The sequence below is a fragment of the Drosophila subobscura genome, chromosome J, assembly GCF_008121235.1.
Source record: "Drosophila subobscura isolate 14011-0131.10 chromosome J, UCBerk_Dsub_1.0, whole genome shotgun sequence".
NCBI classification, from domain to species: Eukaryota; Metazoa; Arthropoda; class Insecta; order Diptera; family Drosophilidae; genus Drosophila; species Drosophila subobscura.
In genome coordinates, this window is record NC_048532.1 from 349,252 (window position 1) to 362,841 (window position 13,590).

At 40.3% G+C, this 13,590-nt stretch overlaps 5 protein-coding genes across 5 annotated transcripts; all 5 read left to right on the forward strand.

Moving 5' to 3' along the window:
* The first annotated feature begins 7,106 nt into the window (after positions 1-7,106).
* On the forward strand, positions 7,107-8,350 carry LOC117895124 (probable chitinase 10). The gene is made up of 2 exons (XM_034802533.1): positions 7,107-7,930; positions 7,991-8,350. Exons 1-2 carry the CDS (start codon positions 7,373-7,375, stop codon positions 8,198-8,200), a joined length of 768 nt encoding a protein of 255 aa, XP_034658424.1. The 5' UTR covers positions 7,107-7,372; the 3' UTR covers positions 8,201-8,350.
* Positions 8,351-8,392: 42 nt separating this feature from the next.
* On the forward strand, positions 8,393-9,025 carry LOC117895128. The gene has a single exon (XM_034802540.1). The coding sequence runs from the start codon at positions 8,420-8,422 to the stop codon at positions 8,924-8,926; it is 507 nt and encodes a 168-aa protein (XP_034658431.1). The 5' UTR covers positions 8,393-8,419; the 3' UTR covers positions 8,927-9,025.
* A 69-nt stretch (positions 9,026-9,094) lies between these two features.
* On the forward strand, positions 9,095-9,712 carry LOC117895127. Its single transcript, XM_034802538.1, has one exon. The coding sequence runs from the start codon at positions 9,099-9,101 to the stop codon at positions 9,657-9,659; it is 561 nt and encodes a 186-aa protein (XP_034658429.1). The 5' UTR covers positions 9,095-9,098; the 3' UTR covers positions 9,660-9,712.
* Positions 9,713-9,714: 2 nt separating this feature from the next.
* LOC117895123 lies at positions 9,715-10,720 on the forward strand. Its single transcript, XM_034802532.1, has 2 exons — positions 9,715-10,443; positions 10,509-10,720. The coding sequence occupies exons 1-2, from the start codon at positions 9,805-9,807 to the stop codon at positions 10,704-10,706; spliced, it is 837 nt and encodes a 278-aa protein (XP_034658423.1). The 5' UTR covers positions 9,715-9,804; the 3' UTR covers positions 10,707-10,720.
* A 744-nt stretch (positions 10,721-11,464) lies between these two features.
* On the forward strand, positions 11,465-12,325 carry LOC117893182 (probable chitinase 10). The gene has a single exon (XM_034799675.1). It carries the CDS (start codon positions 11,468-11,470, stop codon positions 12,323-12,325), a length of 858 nt encoding a protein of 285 aa, XP_034655566.1. The 5' UTR covers positions 11,465-11,467.
* Positions 12,326-13,590: the final 1,265 nt, after the last annotated feature.

Genomic DNA, 13,590 nt, shown 5'->3' on the forward strand with positions numbered 1-13,590 from the left:
ACCAGACCTAGCTTTGGTTGTCACTCGGCTGCCGCTTGGCAGCCCCAGAGCCGGCTCTAGAGTTGCGATCGGTTGATCTTGTCAACTTGACCAAGTTATTTGAACTATGCACATGTTCAGTCGACACTTACATATGTATACATTCATATGTACATAGCTAGACTTTTGCTTTGTCATTTGAAGGCATTCAGGCTGTTGTCGGAGCCATTGCCGGGCTTAGGGCCGGTCTGCAGTAGCGGCGTCAGAGCATAAAGTGAATGTACTTTCGAAGCAAAGATCCGGTTTAAAGAAACCTTTGAATGAGCAAGAGATACTGCTTGTGTAATACATATGTATGTACATATGTACATATGTATGTATGTATCGAAAAGATTGGCCCCTTCCCATGCATTTCAAATGTTTTCAACATGACACAACATTAAACATAGAAACAATGATTTGTTTTGAGAACAACTTTATGCACTCAATTTTGTTAAGCTTAAACTTTTTAAATGCCTTTGTATATTGTATGATAGCTAAGTTTAGGATCGGCTAAAAAATGCCCATAAAAAAACACTTGGATTAACCCAGAAAGTCGGTACATATAGATTATGTAGTGCATGCATAAGTACATATGAATGTACATACATATATGTACATATGTACAATGTACATACATATGTACATATTCATACATTCAAGGGGGCCAGAGTAAATTATTTTTATTCCCGGTACTCGAAGAGTAAATAGGGTATATTGTATTTGTGGTAAAAAAAGGTAACACACAGAAGGAAGCGATTCCGACCCCATAAAAAATCGGATGTATGTACATATGTACATATATGCAGACAATTTTGAAGTTAAGAGAAAATAAAAATGCCATTCCGTAGGGAATGACCATATCTATCAAACCACAGCATCTTAGCTTTGTGCGTATCGAACCACTTTCGTAAATTGACTGGATCAAAAAAATTCTCAGGAATGTTTTGCGTATGTATGCATGTTATGTGTACATATTTACATACATACATACATACATATGTACATACGTTCATAAATACGTGAATTTAATCACGATCTCATTATTAATGTGCATTGTGTGCGAGTGTGTATGCACACATATGTAAATATGTACATGTACTTCTCGGGATGAATGTATTGCGCTCATATTGTACTTTTACATTATTCGTCAAGCTGGCCGCATTTGAACCCGCATATTCTTTCATACATATGTACATATGTACATATGTATGTATGTACATATGTACATATGTATGTATGTACATACATATTTACAGATGTATGTCACACATTTCTATCTTAGTCAAGTGACGCTTTCTGTGGGGTTGCTTAGGGAGACTCTGTTCAGGATTTTCCTTGAGGTTATTATAAAGAAGCAGACCGTACATATGTAGATGTGGGTGAATCAAAACCAAACCTCTCTTCGCGTGGCTTTTCGATTCTCCTTTGTTCTCTTAACAGACAGTGGCGATCTTTTACAGTTATATAGCATGCGTACATATACATACATACGTATGTATGTACATATATGTAAATATGTATATGTAAATATGTATATGTAGATAAAACGAGTAAGAACGTTTGTGAGACGCTTCGTATGCGTTACAACTTTTTTAACCGGTACTCAGTCAGTATATCTGTACCTTAGTGGTTTTTTTTTCGAATATTACATTACATTAAAAGCGTGGCTACATTTTGAAACAAACTTGTCTTCACACAAACTTTAGTGACTCTAGCTCTTATAGTCTCTGAGAACGAGGCGTCAAAACAATACGGCCAGACGGACAGTCGGACTGGCGGACAGACAGACAGATATATTGATGCTGATCAAGAATATATGTATGTACTTTGTGGTGTTGAGAACTTTTTACATCCATCCACGTTTCAGCACAAATACAATATACCCTATTTACTCTTCGAGTACCGGGTATAAATACAAATATATTTTGCCTCTGATGTTTTCTCGTAGACTTCTCTTTATTTTACTTTTTGCTTTACTAGGTACTCGAAGAGTAAATAGGTTACATATATTGTATTTGTGGTCATAGCAATGTGCGTAAAGCACAGATAGACATGTTACAATCACACTGTTACAAATTTGTTTCAAAACTTCGCCGTGCCTCCTCCCACCACCGCAACGGGCGAGTATATCTCTTATACGCAGTTTTAAAGATAAGAGAAAACTAAAACGCAATTCCCTAGAGAATGGCTTATTAGATCTCCGAATTGATTAGTATTATAGCCAGAATGAAGAAATTAATTTGCAGTGGCTTTCCCCACTCCGTCCAGTAGCTTTGCATTGGCTTGACCATTGTTGTCATTCTTTCTCGCTCGCACACTCAGCCTCATGCAGTGTTCGTCACTGGGGGACGGTGGCGAGCTTAAAGGGTGTGTTAGCGGGAGAAGTGATGAGATGTAGATGACAGATGTACATATGTATGAAAAATGTAAAACTCGAAAAAATACTAAGCATAGAGACTACCGGGTATAAACGTTGTGACGCGTACGAAGCGCCTCACAAACGCTCTTACTCGTTTTTATTATGCATGCACACATACATACATGTGCATACATACATATATGTACATATGTATGTATTTATACACTTTCATGTGAATTTATTATTTGATTTGTGAATCACATCGAAAAGTTATTGTTATTCTGTTGAGCGAACAATAGAATATGGAGCGACGTCGAAGGTTCGTCTGGACACTCTCGTTAGTGGTTTGTTTCTTTTTAACTTGTGACAGAAATATAATCTGTGAGATTGAGATTTTCTTTAAAATATAATTTCGAATTATAACATAATCTCTTGATTAGATTCCTTTGCTGTCATGTTTTGATAACACTACTCGACAAAATCAAACTTTTTTTTCCTTAAAGAAACAAACCGACTTTTTATACCCTGTATTCGAAGAGTAAATAGGGTATTTTGTATATGTGGGGAATAACGGTTGTATGTAACGCACTGAAGGAAACGTTTCCGACCCCATAAAGTATATATATTCTTGATCAGCACCAATAGCCGAGTCGATAGAGCCATGTCTGTCTGTCCGTCTGGCCGTCTGTCCGTCTGTCCGTCCGTCCGTCCGTCTTGTTGAGCGCCTGGATCTCAGAGACTATAAAAGCTAGAGCCACCAAATTTTGCATCCTTCTGTATGCTCACTCTGTTACAAGTGTATTTAAAAAATGAGCCCCGCCCCTTTCCGCCCCCGCAAAAGGGCGAAAACCTCCCAAATCTACAATTTAAAAGATAACAGAAAACTAAAAACGCCATTCCGTAGGGAATGACCATATCTATCAGATCACCGAATTGGGATACGATTGGATCATTATTATAGCATTATTATCCCGCGGCTTATATTGTTTTTTTACATATTCTCTCATTCACACTCTGCTTCGCGCAGTTTATGGCCTCTGCCCCTGACACGTCTCTGCCTCTGCCGTGTCTCTGCCGCGACTCTGCCATGACTCTGCAGTGTGTGTCTCTAGCGTGTTGGCGTGAGTAGTGTTGTTGATGTGGATGACAGATGAAGAAAACATTTGACAAATAACCGCTGAAGTGCAGATGTAGTACTGGTACTGAGTGCCGGGTATAAAAGTTGTGACGCGTAAGAAGCGTCTCACACGTCCCTTCTCGTTTTTTATGTTTTGGTGCATTCCTTGACCGTCGCCGTATGCACAGTAATGCACCTGTACATAAAAAAACGAGGAAGGATGCGAGAGACGTTTCCTACGCTCACAACTTTTTTTGATAAGAACGGAATAAAGCAAAGGCCGGGGCAGGGGCAACGCCTGATGCCGCCATGAGTTTCCTCAGCTCCACTTTGTGGTTTAAGCTTACCGTCTGGATAAGCTTTGAAATACGAAAACATTCATTTTTGTGTGGTATTTTTAACGAAATTTTGACTTTAAAACTCAGAAAAGGTCGAAAAAAAATTATATATTGTGTCCTCTATTTTTTTATGTTTTGGTGCATTACTTGACCGTCGCCCAAATAATGCACCTGTACATAAAAAAATGAGGAAGGATGCGAGAGACGTTTCCTACGCTCACAACTTTTTACCCGGTACTCAGTAGTACCGTCTGTACCTTGTGGTAAATTTAAATTTTCCTTATTTTTCTACATTTGACATCTACATCTACATCCTTTCTCACCAAGGTTTTTTTTCAAATTTTAAAATTGTTCTTCAAATGTCATCTGCATCTACATCACTTACATATAATGTGCAAAAAACAAAAAAAAAAAACGAAAAGGGACGTGTCAGACGCTTCTTACGCGTCACAACTTTTATACCCGGTATTCAGTACTACATCTGTACTTTAGTGGTTTTTTGTTAAAGTTTTTTCTTCATTTTTCATCTGCAACTACGTCACTTCTTACAATTTGCAGTGGCAAAACCCACCCCGTCCCGCAGCTTATATTTGTTTTTTTGCACATTCTCTCATTCACACTCTGCTTCTGCAGTATGCGGCCTCTGCCTCTGCCGCGAGTCTGCAGTGTGCTGTTCTAGGGAAGGGGGGCGAGCTAAAGGAGCGTGTTGGTGTGAGAAGTGTTGTAGATGTAGATGACAGATGAAGAAAAAATTTAAAATTTGACAAAAAACCGCTAAGGTACAGATGTAGTACTGAATACCGGGTATAAAAGTTGTGACGCGTAAGAAGCGTCTCACATGTCCCTTCTCGTTAGTTTTCTTTTATCTTAAAAATTGTGGATACAGCAGATTTTCGCCTCACAAAAATCAACATTTTTGCATTTCAAAGCTTATTATTTTCCAAACGGTAAGCTAAAACCCCAAAGTGCTTGGGTAAACATTATAGATGCATTTATCAGTTTTATAGGATGGCTAAGTTAATTACAACCAGATGTAAGCTACTTAACCTACATATGTGAAAAAAAGAAACGCCACCTCTAAAAAAAACCGTTACCGGTTCTGCCAAAGAAAAAAAACCATAATTCTTTAAATACTAAATACATATGTACATATGTATTTATGCACTTTCTTAGCTAGTTTCTCATTATCACTTTGAAACTCGCCCTCTGTATCGTACCCGCCATTTGCAGACACCCTTCTTATTTACTTTTTACCAAATATAATAAAAGATCTCACTCGGCTCCCCTCTCTCATGGCATGTTCAGTATTCGATTGAGTCATCGTTATTTTTCATATCACTTGTTTTGGCTTCATGAAAAGGTATATATCTTTAAACGGTGGCCAACAATATTAACATTCAGCTGTAAATAAATGCACATGTGGATTGTAAATTAAGTATACACTGCGTAGATCGAAAAATGTATTATACGAGCATATGAGTATTTGTGTAAGGGTGGTAAATATGAGACAGGCTAGCAGACATTTCGACGTCGCGTCATTGTCTTGTCTTTACAACTGAATCCACATATGTACATATGTATGTACATATGTATGTATGTACATATCATCAGCGCGCCGTGAGCGTCTCGTCGCTCGTCTTTCCCCACAATGTGGATTGAGCTGTCTTTTGATCTGGCTTGATCGATCTTCCACCATCCATTCGGTTCATCTGTCGATTGCATTTAAGTCAAATATCCCTTATAAGAAATGTCTACAGCACAAAAGACAGCACAACAACAGAAGATTGGTTACGTTTGCACTTGTTTAAATACTTTGATAAAGAACTTCCACTTCTTACCTGTATGTATGTGTACCTGTGCTTGTGTTTGTTTTTATTTATTTTTACTTTAAACGTATTTTTTATATATTCTTTCCTCTTACAGGTGCACGATAAAGCTGACCAGCATAAACCGGCAGGGCGTATTTATGTCTTATCGTCGCTAGAAATGCTTGACAATATGTATTTTAGAATTTGTGCAAATTGTCCCAGCCACTCTACTCGATGGTCTCCGCCATGATCGTGCAAATATAGTCAATAACTGAAGGAGCAAAAACCTTCAAGCAAATTGGAGGTTCGTGTGATTTATATCATAACAAACGCTGAAAGAACGAGAAGGGACGTGTGAGACGCTTCTTACGCTTCACAACTTTTATACCCGGCACTCAGTACCAGTACTACATCTGCACTTTAGCGGTTATTTGTTAAATTTTAAATTTTTTCTTCATCTGTCATCTACATCAACAACACTGCTCACGTCAACACGCTCCTTTAGCTCGCCACCCTCCCCTATAGACACACACTGCAGAGGCAGAGACGTGTCAGGGGCAGAGGCCATAAACAGCGCGAAGCAGAGTGTGAATGCTGCGGGACGGGGTGGGTTTGGCCACTGCAAATTAATTTCTTCATTGTGGCTATAATAATGATCCAATCGTATCCCAATTTGGTGATCTGATAGATATTTGGAAGGTTTTCGCCCTTTTGCGGAGGCGGAAGGGGGCGTGGCTCATTTTTTTAAATACACTTGTAACAGTGTGAGCATACAGAAGTCTGGATGCAAAATTTGGTGGCTCTAGCTCTTATAGTCTCTGAGTACTAGGCGCTCATCAGGACGGACAGACGGACAGACAGACGGACAGACAGACATGGCTCAATCGACTCGGCTATTGATGCTGATCAAGAATATATATACTTTATGGGGTCGGAAACGTTTCCTTCTGTGCGTTACATACAACCGTTATTCGCACAAATACAATATACCCTATTTACTCTTCGAGTACCGGTTATAAAAAAGAAACAGACTATCGAACTCTATGTACTCTACTCTTATACTCATTTTGAGAAGTCAATAAGTGTAGGTCACTTATTTTCACCATGGATGCGAACATATGTACATACATATGTAAGTATGTACATATATGTACATATGTATACATAAAAACATGTATCTGTATAATCAAATGTTAATTTATAGGGTATCTCCTAGTAGGGCCACGTTAGCGTTTTTGTGTTTCCGATTGTGGCTATCCATAGGCAAAATACGGACAATGCGGCGTATGCTAAGGTCAACGCTTTCTGTTACGTTGTTTTTTACGCTCTTGACGCTATTGTGTGACTTGGTACAAGAGTGGATGTGTGGGGGAAAACAGTGACTATGAATTTTTAAGTTTTGCCATGTGGCACCATCGAACTACATATGTACATACACTCGACTGCACGCAAATGATTTCATAATGGAAAACAGCTGAAAAGCAGCACGGGTACGGGTATTCTAAGGTGATTCATGGGGGCTACAATATTTTGTAATACAAAGAACCTCACGGGTAGTCGTCTAAAGATACATATCTGGAAGGTCTCTTGATAAAAAGGTATTCAATTAGAGTAAAATGAAATGCATGTCTGCTGGTATTTTCGGCAAATGTGACGAAAATATCCGCATAAATATAATGGAGAAGCTTCTGGACTCCCTTAGTTGAAGAACTTACCTGAAGACCACAAAATGTCAAAATATTTATCGTACTTTTGCGTAGTTTTGCTGTGGAGCGGCAAGTCCTATGGAGATCACTTTGATGAATGTGATGGAATGGCCGACGAATCGTTTGTCCAGAGCTTGGAAAGCTGTCAGTCTTATGTGTATTGCATGGGCGAGGACTCGTTAAAGGGTGACTGCGATGATGGTGAATACTTTGATGCCGAGTCAGGGGGATGTGATGATGCCGCCAACGTGCAATGCTTTTTGGATGAAGTCGACGAGCCTGGCGCAGAGCAGGAGCCAGAAGAGGAAGATTCTACACCAGCCACGGAACCTCCAACCGATCCTACATATACGGTGGATCAGCCAAGCGAAGTGGATATCCTCAATATTGCGCCTGTTGTGAAGCCTAATTGCCCGATCATCGACGATCCCAGCCAGGTCATATTAATGGCCAGCAACGAATCATGCACAAGTTATTATCTTTGCTATCACGGACATGCCATGGAAATGCACTGTAACAACAATTTGTACTTCAATGCTCTCACCGGGCAATGCGACCATGCGGATAACGTTCAGTGTGCGGTAGGTTTCATTGAAAGACATCGATCGAGCTGTTCACATTTACATTGAATCATTTTTCAGCTGGAAGATCCACGGGTTCACAAATGCCTGCCCCATATGACAGAGTTCTTTCCACACCCTGACAAATGCAATTATTTCTATTATTGCATCAAGGGATTTCTCACCATTCAGCAGTGCCCCTTCTACTACGGCTGGGACATCGAACGAAGGAGTTGTGTGCAGATAAATGTGGCGAAATGCTTTGGAAACTCCCGTCGAGAAAAAAGATAGACCGGAAACTCCAAAACAGCCAGAAAAACTCATTTCAGTTCAATGGCGTTGTGTACACCTAGGAGATAAGAGGGGATAATTATTGATAAGTTACAGCTTTGTCGAGACAAGAGTCGTTTAATTAAATATAACTTATTTCAATTATCTTGATTTTCACCGACTGAACAGTATTGACTATAAAAAGCTAAGCACACAGCCCCACATCCATACAGATCGACTATGGGGCCCTCTTTGCGCTTTGAATTTGGACTGATCGCTTGTGGTGTTATTGCCGTGGTCTGTGGCATCCATGGCCTAAGCATTACAGAATGTAATAACCAATTTGGATTCATAAACAACACTCGGCCCAACTGCAGCTACCCTTACATCAACTGCTCGGGCCAGGATTCGATGTTTTGTGTGGACAACAGCACCTGCAATGCTGCCTTTAATTGCAACGAGACAATCGTTTCGGGTATTCCAACGGTTTCACCTAATAATTCATCAACGTCAACGTCAGAGTCGCCGAATACGGGTCTCTCCACAGCCTCGCCGTTGAATGTACGAGAGCAGTGTCGTCAGGGTGTAACCAAAAGGTTCAGCTATCCCCAAAACTGTAACTACTTTTACTACTGTGTGGATGGCTTTCTGCTGGTAGAGCAGTGTCCCTTTGGATATGCGTTCGATGCCTCAAGTGGAGCTTGTGGTGGACGTATGCGGGGTTCCATGGACTGTACGCTGAAGTAGAGTACCGGAGAAAGAAAACATTTTTAATTAGCCCCGTTTCTTGTCCATGAAAATCAATTTAGCTTACAAATAAATTTAGCTTAGAGCCTTATCAATGAACAAGCGAACCGAACCAGATTCCCACCTATAAAGGAGGCCCTGACCTGGTAGATGAAAACAGTCGAAAGCCTTTATGTGGAAGTTGTTTATAGTCTTTGGCTGCCTGCTGCCTGCCCATCAGGTGTCGGCGGCATTTTTGCAAGAATGTCAGGGAGTCATTATTAATAAGGTGACAAATCCAAACCAGGCGTGCAGCGAGTTCGTTCACTGTAACGGAGATGATTCCTACTATTGCAATGGCGATTGCTGGGAGCCTATTGATTGTTATGGTGCAATGGAAGAAACCAGTGCAGAAAACAAAATTCCCTCTTCATCGGCACCCGTCGCACCGCAAGACCCCATGCTAGCAGAAAGATCTACCCCAACGATTTTTACTCCTAGCCCATCATATCCCCCTTCTTCATCAGCTACAATAGCAGCAGGAACAACCATTTCTAGCTCCAGTGTCCACGTAATCTGCAAGACGAGCGGAAGAAACGGTGTCTATCCCTATCCGGCCAATAGTAATTACTACTATCAATGTATATCGGGTTATCTTCTTCTGCAGCAGTGCCCGCAGAATTTTCATTTCGAGGCCGTACAAGAACGGTGTACTGCGACGAAACCTTATCTTATGATACGGCTATTCGTGTAAGATTCCTCAGAGAGTCGTAAATAAAGAAGATACCAGCCCTGTTCTCAAGCAAATTAAATGCTTATAAATCTAAAATAACTGGAAGAAAACAACGTTGATTAAACAGTAGCCTGAGCAGTTGAATATTGGAAACGATACAGAGAAGATGTCAAACTTTTGTGTTTTCCTGATTGTAATGGTCCTTATTTTTGGCATATGCCAGGCAGACAATTTCGTCGAGTGCAATGGGAATGAATCGGGATTTATATCCTCTGCAAAGAGCTGTGCGCACTACATTTTCTGTAACGGAAATGATTCATATGATGGTGAATGCCCTGATGGCGAATACTTTAGTTCCGATACTGAAATGTGTGAGCCAATGGGCGATATTGACTGTCGCACAGGGATGGCTGTGGAGACAGATAATACATCATCATTAGAGTCTAGTACTGATAACTTAATAATTGTCAATACTGAATCGATTTTAGTGGGCGATTCTGTAGCATCCACGACTCTTAATACCACTTTAGCAGCCACTTCACTGAACGTTACACCACCGCCAACATACGCCGATGGACCAGACAGCAACACGACAATATTCCCCCCGAGTGTTGACATAATTGTGGCCAGTATTTGCCCCCGCGACGATAATAAAAGCCGCATCATATTAATGGCAAGTCAAAAGTCTTGCACGGACTACTATGTTTGTTATCAGGGTCAACCGTACCCCATGAACTGTGCGGTCTCTTTGCATTTTAATCACCGCACTGGCAAATGCGACCATCCCGAAAATGTGCGATGTCTGGTGGGTTTTGATAGAAGACTTATTTATACAAGAAAACCCTCAAAAATGATTTTGTATTATTTTAGGCGACGACAATTAATCCCAGGGAGCAATGCAAACGGCACACAATGGATATCTATCCCCATCCAGATAACTGCAATTATTTCTACCAATGTCGACTGGGATATTTAATTGTGCAACAGTGCCCTTTCTTGTATGGCTGGGACCATGAGAAACGATCATGTGTGGTTCTAAGCAAGGCAAAGTGCTATAATCAATTTTGAATTATAACAATAAAGCTTTATTGTGTCCTTTTAGCCTCTAAGCGTTGGGGATACTTATAGTTTGATTTTTAAATTCTCATTCTTAAATCAACTTAAATCAAAATAATTTTAGAAAATAGGATTTACTGGATTTAAGGATATTAATATATTTACAAGAAACGAGAATGAAAAGATATTACTGGAAAGTCCCTTCTTGTAGCATCATCAAGAGCGCTAAAAGGGCTTGAAAATAAATTTTCGCAGACTCGTTGTGAATCATATCGACTCATTACATTTCTTTGCAGATAACCTTCAACCAAAACTAAAATCATTTCACAATAATACATAAGTTCTTTAACTGTAGGAAAAAAGGAACCATTGACAGATTTGAGCTATTTACTTGACAAGGCCTAAAATTCTTTCAGAGTTAATCTCGGCATTCCATTTTTTGTTGTTGTTCTGAAATGAATGGTGTAGGATGCGTCTCAATGCCATCACGTAATTGGTTAGAGGGGAAAAAACGGATTTTTTTTGCAAAAGAAAAAAATAGTATCTTGAATGATATGTTTTTTGGTTTGGACCCGTTATCGACTTCGTCAACACGCACTTGAAAATGTTAATTTTCTGATATTGAGGGCGAGGCCTCTAGACGTCCCTTGTATCACATATATGCCAAGTTCTTCGGGTATTACAATATTAGAATAAAACTGTGCGTTAGTCGAGCTTGACACACGATGAAGTTCAATACAAGTAGATACAATAATGTGATGTTAATTACAATAATGACTGTTTTTCCCCTTCCAGCAGTAACTAGTATTTTAGTGCTCAGTTATATTGCCTCGGCCCAGAAAAACTGGAAGCTGTGGAAACCTACTAACTCAGTGACCATAAGACAGAATGGCGGTAACTTGTGTGCGAATCACCTGGTTGGTGAATTTTTACAGCATTCTGAAGACTGCCAACTGTTTTATCTGTGCGTAGAGAACGGTGATGCTGTATTGGCCTCCTGTCCACCTACAATGCTTTTCAATTCTGATAGTAAGCTCTGCGATACAGCGGGAAATGTGAAATGCAGAAACGGGACAGAGACCGGCATGGAAAACACAATGCCACCGAACGCCGGTGACAGCGATCTTAACAACATTATCACGGATGCGGCTTCATACTGTGCCACGTTAACTCAAAGGCAGTCTAACGATCTGATCGTTTATATAGGCAGTTCTAGTAGCTGCAGCACCTATTACATCTGCTATTATGGACAGGCTATTCTGCAGGAGTGCAGCTCTGAATTGCATTGGAATGCGTTGACTGGTAAATGCGATTTACCGGAGAGGGCTCAATGCACCTTGGGTGCTCAGAAAGAAGATCCTCCGACCCATTCAACTCCTCCCAATGCTAACATAAACTCGGGTGTAGATGTTTGGAATGACTTTATCCATTGTCCCACTTACGGACAACATCTGTATCCACATATGCAGCGATGCGAGTTTTTTATTTACTGTGTGAAAGGACATCCCACTTTGCAGCAGTGTCCGTTTTATTATTACTTTGATATTACCTCAAAAAGCTGTCAGTGGTCGCGCACAGCTTTGTGTGTACGAGATTTAAATTTGCCGCCCCAAATAAAAATACAACCCTGAATCTACTACTTTTGTGCTGCTTCACTTGCTTCACTTGTGCTGTCGATCGTTTCACACAAGCTCGGTGGTGCTTTCAAGAAACGACTTCAGGGTCTACGAGGAAGCCATAGAGCGGATAGGGTCGATGGAAAAGACGCCTGAAGAGCCTCAGATGACTATGGCCAGGCAAAAACCAGCAGATATTACAGCAGTCAGGAAAGGTCAATGAAAAAGTCACAAATTTTTCCTCTTTAGGCGCACACAAGCCGTCCTACAGGACGGATAACAGTAATCCAGAGGTTCGTTTTGCCTAAAAAAAAATAGTTAGGGTCGACCTACTAGAAAATACGCAGAAATTTCGAGAATAAATGTTTCAAATAGTACTGAGGAAGAGCGGTAATCGAAGCGAGAGGCGGATCGGCTACGACAAATGCAGAGGATTATTATGGAACCAGCAGAAAACTGTGCAGCCAGGCTTGAAGATGCTAAAACTTAACGGAATTGAGGAATACACTTGATCTGCCTGGAATGCCATCACACGTAATGAAATTGAAAACGAGTATGAACGTGTGAGACGCTTCGTACGCGTCACAACTTTTATATCTCGTACTCAGTCAGTATATCTGTCCCTCATTGTTTTATGTTTCGAATTTTACATTTTACATATTTTCTGCATGTGCAATCTACATCACTTCTCACGACAACACGCTCTTTTAGCTCGCCCCCTTCCCTAGAGCCGCACACTGCACGAAGCACAGTGTGAAATGAAAGAATGTGCAAAAAATTGCACATCAATAAACATGTGTTTTATCGCTTTATAAATGTATAAAATGAGTACAGAGTATAATAAATTATAAATTCCATATAATCAGTTTTCGTTCGACTGCATTAATAAGTTTTAAGTCGTCTTAATGAATGCTTTTTTCTAGCCCTCTTGCGCTTGTTTAGATTGTTTCCTTCCGTGTTTCTTGTTTCTGTCGACAAAGGATAGATTTATGGTTTTTTTTGCTGCGGTGTTGGTAGTATTTAATCGGCTGGTTTTCTCGAATATTTTCTGCTGAACTGCTGCAAAATTCTTGCGACAAAATATTCTGTCGAACAAAAAACAGGGTTGATTTCTTATCGTTTGAATCGGAAAATCATCCCTGATTCTGTCGCAAGATTATTTTGCGTGTATGAGTACTGAGCTTGAAGCACTTATATGGTTAGTATACTAGATTCGACACAGTCTGGAAGCGAAACGTTACCGCTCATTGTGCGTTGTGAGTACCCCACATCGGTGTGTG